The sequence below is a fragment of the Gigantopelta aegis genome, chromosome 9 (genome assembly GCF_016097555.1).
Source record: "Gigantopelta aegis isolate Gae_Host chromosome 9, Gae_host_genome, whole genome shotgun sequence".
NCBI lineage: Eukaryota > Metazoa > Mollusca > Gastropoda > Neomphalida > Peltospiridae > Gigantopelta > Gigantopelta aegis.
Genome location: NC_054707.1, coordinates 36,630,238 through 36,642,402, shown reverse-complemented (window position 1 = coordinate 36,642,402; position 12,165 = coordinate 36,630,238). Strand labels below are relative to the sequence as shown.

General features: G+C 37.1%; 1 protein-coding gene and 1 long non-coding RNA gene across 4 annotated transcripts in view; one reads left to right on the top strand and one right to left on the bottom strand.

Moving 5' to 3' along the window:
• Window positions 1-12,165, top strand: part of LOC121381116 — a 38,802-nt gene that overhangs the window by 1,193 nt on the left and 25,444 nt on the right. The gene's annotated exons all lie outside the window — the stretch shown is intronic.
• Window positions 1-12,165, bottom strand: part of LOC121381115 — a 28,257-nt gene that overhangs the window by 12,094 nt on the left and 3,998 nt on the right. The window contains exons 2-5 of the mRNA XM_041510233.1: window positions 8,241-8,343; window positions 4,233-4,351; window positions 2,863-2,929; window positions 2,183-2,364 (exon numbers count right to left, since the gene is read on the bottom strand). Coding sequence (XP_041366167.1) covers window positions 2,183-2,364; window positions 2,863-2,929; window positions 4,233-4,351; window positions 8,241-8,343 — 471 coding nt within the window. The remainder of the gene's footprint in view (window positions 1-2,182; window positions 2,365-2,862; window positions 2,930-4,232; window positions 4,352-8,240; window positions 8,344-12,165) is intronic.

The window sequence follows — 12,165 nt, the reverse complement described above, 5'->3', positions numbered from 1 at the left end:
AGGGGGGTGGGGTGGGGTGGGTGGGGGGGGGGGTAGGGTGGGGGTGGGGTGGGGGTGGTATGGGGTGTGGGGGGCAAGTACCCCCATTTTGTAGCAGCAGCGATTGTTTCTATATATTTAAATTATACATGTATGTGTGTGCGTGTGTGTGTATGTATGTACACACACACACACACACACACACACACACACACACACACACACACACACACACACACACACACACACACACACACACACTAGGGGTGTAACGATACAGTAGGGTTGCGACACGATACGTATCACGATATTAAATTTACAATAAAAAATGCTGAATTGTTGGCCTAGAAAATTATTAGATCACAAACAATGAAAATAAATCCAGACTTATATTTGTGAGGATTGCAAAGAAAAGAACCACAAATGGTTCACAGTTGTGTTGAATTATTTGTTTTAAAAAACATGGGCCTGATTTAGTTGGAGTTGAACCTGATCTCGAACCTCTTTACAACGTTCTGGAATTACTTTGGTACTAATGTCTGTTCCGCTTTGGATTTGATATTTAGGCTCGAGCACATGCACGAATTAGCTCAAGATAACCCAGCATTTTCAACATCAGAATATGGTCACTATAAAATTGCATATGCTTTCTGTTGTCGTTTTACTGCGATCACAATTCAGTGGCATTTTGTGAACAAATACTTCAACGTTTCAGCTTTTTGCAAACATTTGTCGTACTCTAGTCTGTTTTACGTTTCGTAGGATTAGGGGAGTCGAGCAATCACGCAATGATGGATGATGGCGAGTAATGTGTGATATATTTGTCATGTTACCATTGTAATTAATTACGGACTTGCATGTCCATGGGCGGATCCAGGAAATATTTTTAGGGGGGGACCAAAAAAGAAGGGCACATTGACTCGTCAAAAGGGCACCTTACTACAAGTTTTGATATTTACAATTAATATGAATTCCTACAGTTCTACGTCATAATATACTAGCAATAATGAAGTAAATTGGCGTCACTTGCGTTAGAACCTCAATGGGGCCCCATTGAGACTCAGTAACACAGACACATATCTGCAAGCTTGCGCATGTACACGAAAATCTTGATTTCATTTATCTACAATATAATTATTGTTTACTGAAAAAAAAAAATTCTACAAACAAAAAGGGCACTTGGACATTTTGAGGGCACTTGAACAATTTTTGGGGGGGACGCGTCCCCCTGGTCCCCCCCCCCCCCTTGGATCCGCCCATGATGTCTGACACACTGTTTTATTTTTACACACTTTTCTAATACCGTTCTCATAATAAATGGGAAACTTGAAGAAAAACGCCACACGGCAGACTTGTACTTCGCAGGCGAATTTTCAAATTCGTCTGCGAAGAACGACACGCTTTGCCAACATGACGCACACGTCAAACAATATTGATGAAGTGCTTAGTTCGAGCAAGCAATTGGCCACAAATCTGGATATCAACCAATCAAAATTAATTTTACTTAACGCTATATACAGCTGTGCGTGGCCTGGTTTCCGATAACGGTAACTGAAATGGAAAGAAGGGCAAGATATGCGGTTTGCGTATGGTCATATTGAAATTAAATTTGATCAAATGTACATTTATTTCAAATATATCGAAACTTTAAATGACAAATATCGATTTTTAAAAACCGTAAGTATCGATAAAATAGTGCATGTATCGTGAATTGTATCGTAGAGAGAAATATCGCGACATGTCGACTTATCAATAAATCGTTACATCCCTAACGTGTGTGTGTGTGTGTGTGTGTGTGTGTGTGTGTGTTGGCACCTTCCTACGCCCGTGATAGTTCTCATGACATAAATAGATACATGTATATTTTCTGAATATCTGTTTACACTACATTCGATGATATCCATTAGATGAAATGTACATTTTCATTCTTAAGCGTGGGCGTAGGAAGGTGCCAAGGGAGGGGGGCGCACACACACACACACACGCACACAACACACACACACATACACACACGCATACACACACACACACACACGCATGCACGCACATACATAAATAATTAAAATACAAACAAAACATCGCTGCCCCCCCCTCCCCCGCGCTCCCTACGTCAGTGTTAAGTGGGGGCATAGCCCGACTCCCGGTTCTAAAGGGTCCTGACATGGTGACAGTAATAATAAAAATATTAACAGGTAGTTCATACTTTCACCGTTTAGTAAGGTCTTGATGAAAACACCAAGATTATTGACGCCGTCTACCGCAGCTAAGATTGAGAGTTGTCCACAGTGATCGACAATGGCCTTTATAGCTGGTTCAAGGTCACTCTGCGACAGATCACATGACTGCATCACTTCGAATAGACAGGTTTCATATGTCCTCGAGTCGCTGAAAATATCAAATTAAATCAAACCGATTAATACAGGCACTCTGAAAACGGAAAATGTAGTTCCACCCAATGACCGATCTGGGGTGGGGTGGGGGGGGGGGGAAGGGCCACGGACCTCCATAAATATAGATTTTTCTTACGTTGGAAAATCTGAGGAATCCCATAGGGAAAGTTTGTGGGACCACATGTCAATGCCCCCCCCCCCCCCCCCCCCCAAAAAAAAAAAAAAAAAAAAATATAGTAGTATATTACGAATGTTTCTCAAGCATAGTGCTAGAGCAATTACCTGAAGTGCGGTGGGCCGTTGGATCGATCGGCCCCAATATACTCAGATTTTACCCCTGTCCAAAACAGTTTCCCACGGTGATACACTAAAGGCCATGCCCTGTCCTGTCTATAGGAAAGTCCATATTATGCATTTTAAACGTCTCTTGCTACTGTTTAGGTTGGAGTAGATAAATTAATTAATTAATTTAATAAAGAGATGAATAACTTACTGACATCTGTCTGATGTTGAAGTTTGTTCGAACTGATCATCACAGTTCTTCTTCTGTGGACACGTGCCTGGGAAAACGAGATGTTATCGTGGATTAACATTATTAATATATGTCCATATTATAACACAGGCTGCGTGAAACTGAATGTAAAACATATATACTGCATAAGTATAGGCGTAGTGCACTGGTGAATCAAAGATCGTCTCTGGGGGAGGGATTGATCAAAATGAAACAACCCACACGCTCACATTAAAAACAAAGAAAAGTCCAATAACACAAAAACAACAACAAAACCCAACAACAAAAACAAAAACAACATTAACAAAACAACAACAGCAAATAAGTGACTGAAAATCATGTTTATTTTAAAAACAGTTTTCACCAAAATCTAAAAGTTTTTCTTTATGTTTTGTAATTAAATATAAAATTTATTAAGCGACTAAATTTATTTAAAAGAAGAAGAAAAAAAACCAAAACTAATTAATTGGTGAGCCGTCCTTCAAATTTGAATCCGGGGTGGGGGTGGGGGGGGGGGAGGGGAGCAGGGGTCCGGACCCCCTCCCCCCTTTTGAAAACCGACCATAACTTTTAAAGCGAAACGTGATTATATTAACTGTTCTGTGTAAAAGGAGAGATCAGTCATCACATTTGGACCCCACCCCCTTTCAGAAATCCTGCATCCGCGCCTGCTCTGTGATAAAAAAAACCCCGACACAAATGATATAATATATAGTAATATACAATATCTAATATATTAAACCTGAGTAAGGAAATGTTTTATTTAACGACGCACTCAACACATTTTATTTACGGTTATATGGCGTCAGACATATGGTTAAGGACCACAGAGAGAGAGAGAGAGAGAGAGAGAGAGAGAGAGAGAGAGAGAGAGAGAGAGAGAGAGAGAGAGAGAGAGAGAGAGAGAGAGAGGACACGTGCTGTCGCCACTTCGTAGGCTACGCTTTTCGATTAGCAGCAAGGGATCTTTTATATGCACTTTGCCACACGGAAAGTGCATACCACGGCCTTTGAACAGTCGTGGTGCACTGGTTGGAACGAGAAACTCACAAAAGTTCTCTGACCATGATGGAATGTCACAGACAGGATATTGTATACCGTGGCCTTTGTCACACCAGTTGTGGAACACTGGATGGAACGAGAAACAGCCCAATGGGGCCATCGGCGGGGATCGATCCTAAACCGACCGCGCATCAAGTACCATTGGGCTACGTCCCGCCCCTATTTGGATAAGTTACTTTCACAGCAATTGCAACATTTTGAGCACAGTAAAACTACTAGCATGTCCCCCTCCCCCTTCTCCCATCTTTGTTAAATCCTAGATCCACTTCTGGATTGTCATAAATACTTACCTGAACGTTTAGTACGGCACATGGGAAACTGGTCATATAATTTGTCCTCGACATGCGTAAGGTCAAGATTACAGCTTATTTCAGCAGCATCCATACAGTTTCGATAAACCAGGAAGAATCTAAAAAAAAAAAAAAAAAAAAAAAGGAAACCTATAGGTTTCAGGGTATTTTTCTTGTAAGTAGGATATATTTTTTCCCCGACGAAGTACTAAGGTTCGTTTAACGACAATAGCGGGAGAAAGTCCTATACAATGGCGTAGCCAGCATGAATTTCCTCAGATTTATTTTATTTTTCCCATGACACTGATATTTATGTTACAGGTCTGGGTTTGCCTGATTCTTGGTTGATGCTCTATGGCTGAGATACACACATCGTTACGTATGTTAGCTGAGTGCCCCACCTCAGCTTAAAGTTAATAAATTTGTCTTGTTTGACGACACCGCTTGAGCACATTTCTTTATTAATCATCGGCTGTTGGATTTTAATGATAATTCTGGCATAGTCTCAGAGAAAACCCTCTACACTTTTCCATTAGCAGCAATAGAACCTTTATAGACATACAGCCTTTAAAAGGTTAAACCTACGAAAATTGCTGAGATGATCGAATTATCCCAAATGCCAAGAAGGAACAGAGCTTAAAAGCATAAACTTACTAAGGTGGCGGAGTAGAGTCGAATTATCCCAAATGCCAAAAAAGAACAGTCCTTAAAAGGTTAAACGTACTACGGTGGCGGAGTAGAATCGAATTATCCCAAATGCCAAGAAAGAACAGTCCTTAAAAGGTTAAACTTACTAAGGTGGCGGAGTAGAGTCGAATTATCCCAAATGCCAAAAAAGAACAGTCCTTAAAAGGTTAAACGTACTACGGTGGCGGAGTAGAATCGAATTATCCCGAATGCCAAGAAAGAACAGTCCTTAAAAGGTTAAACGTACTACGGTGGCGGAGTAGAGTCGAATTATTCCGAATGCCAAGAAAGAACAGTGCTTAAAAGGTTATTGTATCAGTCAACATATATATAAACTCGAGGTCATAGATGGGGAACGATGCTGCGACTCAACTCACTTCAGGCGAACGCTCTAATACTGGGCGAGATCCAGCACACCTTATAACTTGCCAAACGCTTTAATGATCCTGACTTTATGGACCTTGAAGTAGTATGTGTAGAAATCAATACTGGTACCAATACGTTTCTCATTGTATATAGACCACCTAATGCCAGAATATCATCCTGGGACAAAATTGATTCATTAATCGATAAATGTACAAATACTTTTTCTAACATTATCATTGTAGGTGACTTTAACGAAGATCTCTTTAAAATACATCGCAATCACCCTTTTGTACGAACTACTGACAAATATAACCTGGAAAATATTATACATGAACCAACAAGAATCACCCCTACCACATCAACGCTATTAGACCCAATATTTATTAATAACATTGATCTTGTTAGGAATAGTTGGTGCTGCCAAACTTTTGTAGTGATCATTGTCCATCAATTATTGAAATACACCGCTGTTCACTACGTCAAAAGTCCTACACAAAAACAGTATTAGATTATGAAAATGCTAATTATGATTTCATTACAACCCATTTATTACAAATTGACAGAAACCAGAAACTTGTCAAAATTGTCAATAACATACTAATAAATAAATCAATCAATCAATATATTCCACAGAAGATTATTCGTGTACGTCCCAATGATAAACCATGGGTAAATAAAGATATCAGGCAAGCCATTAGAAAACGCAACTGATGTCATAAAAAAACTAAACTTAAAAATAATTCTGAACAATGGAAAAAATTCCTAGAACATCGTAACAAGGTAATTAAAATGATTAGAGAGGCCAAACAAAACTATATTACAAAATTACAAAATACACTGATAGATAAAACAACTCCTATTAACCAATGGTGAAAATACATTAGCAAATTCGGAAATAAAAACAAAGTATCAAGCTCAATTATCGATAGTAAACACCTTCACTTTCATCCAAGAGATAAAGCAAATTCTTACTAATAATCAATCAGGTTTCAGATTAAAAGATTATACAACTAATCAGCTACTAATTATTCATGATACTATAATGAAAAACCTAGATATTGGCAAGGACATAAGATTTGTATTCTGTGATATTACTAAAGCCTTTGATAGGGTATGACATAAAGGTTTAATTTTTAAACTAATGCAATATTGTATCTGTGATAATCTTCTTAATTGGTTCAGCAGTTATCTGTCCGAAAGAAGACAAAGAGTAAATGGTTGATGGTTACTTCTCAAATTGGAGGAATATCAATGCTGGAGTACCACAGGGATCTATACTTGGGCCATATCTTTTCTTAATATTCATAAATGATCGAGTAGACAATGTATCTAATAAAATAAAATTATTTGCTGATGACACTTCTCTTTATTACATTGTCAATGACCATACTTCTACAGCCAAAACGCTAAACGAAGACTTAGTATCTATACATGAGTGGTCAACTAGCTGGGGAATTGAATTTAGTATATCTAAAACCAAATCAATATTATTCACAAGAAAACCACATATTGATATTCCTAAGCTATATCTTAATGGAATTCCTCTTGATAATGTAACCTCCCACAGACATCTAGGGCTTACTTTAAACTCCAATGATAGATGGACAGATCATATTAATGATATATATATATATATATATATATATATATATATATATATATATATATTGTAAACGATTAATCATTCTAGATATGTTAAACTAGAAATTAAATAGAAATTTCCTAACTAAATTGTATGTTGCATTTATAACACCAATTTTGGAATATGGTAATATAATTTGCGATAATTGTACAGCAGAAGAATCCAATGCAATTGAGTCAGTGCAACTTGAGGTTGCCCATATCATTACAGGACTTAGGAAAGGAACATGTCTTGACAAAATATATCATGAACTTGGTTGGGAACCATTATATAAACGTCGCAAAAAGAGTAAATTAATTGTAATGCATAAAATACTTAAAGGCGAACCACTATATGTTAATCCCAATAATCGTCTCAGAAATCAACGTCTATTCACTCCACCAATATACCATACTAATTTATATAAAAACAGCTTTCTTCCTAATACTTTGGCGTTATGGAATGACCTTGACAGTTTAACTAAAAATGAACTATCTCTACGTACCTATAAAAAATTAATAAAAAAGGGAAATCCCAATCCTTTATCTACTTTCTCTCTCTTTATGGTAATCGTAAATGTAACATTATTCATTGTCAGATTTGTAATTCTACTAGCAACCTAAACTATCATTTATTTTTAAGCCATCTTTCTGATAACCCAAGCTGTGCATGTGGAGATAACTGTGAAGATAATTTTCATTATTTTTATGTCTGCCCTCTGTTCTTCAGACACAGATATGATTTATTTGCATCCTTAAGGAATTACCTTGATATCTTAGACATTGATCTACTATTATCCGGCTCAATAAACCTACCAATTTAATAAAACTATTTCATTTTTAAAGCAGTACATAAATACATAGCTGAAAGTAAGAGATTCGAGTTGAACTAACTTATTATTCTGATGTTTACTGCCCCATATAAGGTTTAGCTCCAACAATAGGATCATCACTATCATAATTTTTCTCGACTATCCCATTTCTATTCTATCTACTCTCTACCTTTTATTACTATATATATTAATAAATATTAATTATATTAAATACGTTATGCCATTGGACATTATGTTATTATGTTTTATATATGATTATGAACATGGATTATTGTCTGATGTCCATCTTGTTTAGGAGAGCACTTATATAGGCTCTGCCTGTTGTGCAATCCTTTAGACTTTTTTTCTGATCAATGAAATATTTCAAAATAAAAACTTATTGGTAGGACTGAAGACCATCTGGTGACGTGATAACGTTAGCTGTACTAAGATTTGTTGACAGACACCTAAAGTGGGAGTGATCATCAGCTTTGGTTTTATTTATTCTGAAATCATGACCTACCCGCAGATCGTCTCCTCTCCCCTCGGCTTCCATATTTCATTATTCAGCTCAGACAAACACGTTTCTATGGCTGGGCAGTTTGGTGTCACAATTGGAATGGTACCTGAAATGTGAAAATTGACAGAGAAAAGGTACGAAATAATGAATCTACATTTAGTTTATATATATATATATATATATATATCAGTGGCGAGTCCAGAAAATCCATGGGGGGTCGAGTGGCAATGACATGAAGCGGATTGCCAAGGGAACTTTGGGGGAGGTTTGAACGGGGATCAAAATTAATATATAATAAAATTACAACTGTTGCAAAATCTAGGGGTGGGGTGGTGGTGGTGGTGGTGGTGGGGTGTGCGTGTGGGGGGTCTTGGGGCTCTATATCCGCCTCTGTATATTTTACAATCTAGCCAAACATGAGTATTAACGATGGAACTAATCTTTATACTAGTGCCTTGAAAAAATACACCACTTTCCACGAAACGTGAGCTAAATATTATCATTTGGTTTGACCGTCATATATGTTTGACGACCATTAGCCAAAGTGCTTTTCGTGCTAATGCATAGTTAAAAATTCAATCACTTACACACTCATTTATTCCATTACTGCATAATGTTTGTAATAATATCTATGAGACTCATTAATGAACAATGATACATTTGTTAGTGTGGAGCATGGACTTCCGGTAGTGGGCACCGTCTGTGTACGTTTTAAGAATAAATAACTGTCTCAAGTTACTCGGATATATCAAGTTCACCGTGCAGTATTGATTGGCTATCCAGTGAGAAGTATCATTACGTGCATGATGTCACAGTTTGAAGTTTTTGTTTTGTTTTACGACACCACTGGAGCTAATTGATTTATTAATCATGGGGAGCCCTATTGGATGTCAAACATTTGGTAATTTTGACACTGGCTGGAACGAGAAAATAGCCCGATGGACCCACCGACGGGGATCGTGATGTTACAGAAATAGACAGACATCAGGGCCCATTTGTTCAAAGCATAAATAAATTAACCCTGGATTAGTCTAATATTTTCCTTTTAATTATATTTGCACAAATACAAAATAAACTTTAGATTTGATAGTGTATGGATAACACTGATTGTTGTAAATCAAATTTAAACATGTCTTCAGTTATTATTTATATTGATTCAGTCCTTGGTTTTAAAAATTCCCACTATTAGAGCCGTTTATGATCACTGAAGTCAAACATTGCTTATGTTTTATTCTTTAGATTATCCATTTCCGTAGAACCGAAGTGTTTCTTGTCATCCTGGTGTTTCTATTACCACAAAAATGCATTTTTCATATTTTTAAAAACGCACGTGCGTCTGGTTAATAACAGTTATGGAATCGAGTTTCAGTCTATGTTTACCGATATTTCACCGTTCCAACATCACAGACTCTTGTTTCACTCTCTTGTAAAGGTATACAAATGTGTTACAGGTTTGTAACTTAATCAAACTTGGTGTCAATTTTTTACGGGTTGAAACTAGGGTCAGCGCCTTTAAGTTACCAACGTTTGACTATCTGGCTCCAGAAATGTAACAATTGAAGAGTTTGGGCGCAAAACGCGATATATCCATTTTTCATTTTCAGTAAAAATGACTTTTTTAATTGGCGTATATCGCGTTTTGATTGGGATTTACCCAATACAATTTCATAAGGATCAATCGCGTTTTGCGGGAAATCAGCGGGCCTACGATTAGCCCTTACTGACATACAATAATGGCTTTAACTGAAAACTAGAAAGAAAATGGTTTATATTGGGTTTTGCGCCTGAACTCTTCAATTACACCAATACTATGACGTCTCTGAATCTCGCGAAGTGATCGATAAAACCACCACCACATGTATAGAGTATGGAAGGTATCGAGATATGAAAAATTAGCCATAACAGGTTTATCATGTGCTGTTACCTGTTTAAACACTATCTGGACTGATACTACAAGGTTTTTTAATCTGCGCCGACAAAGAGAAATCGAATGTCTGCAGTGGAATCGATATCATTCAGCGAGGTGTAGCAATGCAGGGGAATCTATGACTGACATTGGCATTCGTAATTATTGTTTAGGAACGGGATTCAGCTCAGTCGGTAGAGTTCTAGCCTGAGGTGCTTTGGTCGTGTGATCGAATCCCGTCACCAGACCCATTTCCCCCGTCCCAGCCAGCACCCTATTACTGGTATATTAAAGGTCGTGGTGTGTGCTGTCCTGTATGTGAGAAAGTGCATATAAAAAGATCCCTTGCAGCAAGTTGCTTCTAATGGTAAAAAGACTAGCGAGCTTCCTCTATAGACTACCTGTCGATGATTAATTAAACACTATGCACTAATTGTGTCGTCAAATAAAACAAACCGTTTTTAGAAATTATTTAAAGTAGCAATACTGTTACAAATTATAAAATATTGAAGCTTTAAACAGAGTGTCCCGAGTCAGTGTGCGATTTTGGTTAACAAAATTTAAGTGTCATAAGGACTCCCTGTTTGCAAATCTTTAAAGCCCGCCACCAACCCAGCGAGACCTGCCGCGCGTCTCCAATAGAACAGAAGATACAATAAATGTTTCGCATAAAACCAAGAAAATAATCGCTATTCAAGACTGTGGTTTCCCAGGATTTTGAGATATACATTGACTGTGTAATTTTGAAGAATCAATGTAATTTGTACAAATTACTTTTACGAGCCATGCAGGCTCGTATGCTAGACAAGCTAGAGAGTCCTGTATGAGTTTTGTGAGTCTGACGCCATATAACCGTAAATAAAATGTGTTGAGTGCGTCGTTAAATAAAACATTTCTTTCTTTCTTTTGTTAGTTAAAAATACTCTGTTAATAGGACACTTATTTACTCGGAAAGTCTTTAATAACTGATATTCCAGATTTGTTTTTCTTTCGTTACGCTTCATCCTTTGCTTTGCGTTGTCCGTTACGTCTTGCGTCTCTTACACATTAACTTCCGTAGAAAGTGATATTTTTTTTTTTTTTTTTTTTGTCATGGCCATTTTTAAAAAAAAAATTTTGTCATGGCCATTTTTTTTTTTTTTTTTTTTGTCATGGCCATTTTTTTTTTTTTTAAATTACCAGTGTTGGGTCACAGGGTGCCAAGAGCATATGCTAACTGGAGTATAGGTTTTAAATATGACGAGGTACAATGTTGGGAAGGGGATTTTCGTCGCTAAATCCGCCCTGTCTTGTTTGATTCTGCCATGCAGACAAGTGTTCTCGAGTGGTCTCTAAAGTCTACACAGACGTGGCAACATTAAACATTAATGTTATTGAAAACAACGACCGTAGCTTCATCTTTTCAACTTCAGCTCTATAAATAACCAGCGCGTAACACAAAGAATTTTACATACACAATGAACTTTAAATACAGATGGTGTCGCCGGCTATCGACTGTTATTACAAGCGCGCGTGTGCGCTAGCAGGGGGTAGAGGTTTGAGTAGGTTGGTGGTTGATGGATGTGGGGTGGGTTGGGGTGGAGTGGAGGAGAGGGCTTAATATACCTTCTGTCAAATTTTCTAAGAGTTAATTTAAGGTTTTAAGATTATTAATTTTAAATAATAATTTTAAAAAAAGTTGGAAATTAGATACATATAACATCAGTTTTTATGCTAAATGCACATATTTATTGGCTTTGTTAATCGAAAACAAACCGAAAACACTATTCCTTAATCAAAATAGAAATTTATTTATTTTGTTCACCAAACGAATTAAAACTTTTTAAAACTTTTTTTTAAATTTCAAACTCGTTTAATATTATTTTAAATTTGTTCATTTATTACAACAATAAACGTATAGCCTACATAATATAATATGGCGCCAAAAATGGATTCTCCTCTGAAATATTAAACACAATAGAACAAACAGCAGCTGGTGCATTGCATTCATTTCTTTGACAGTGATCCCCCCCCCCCCCCCCC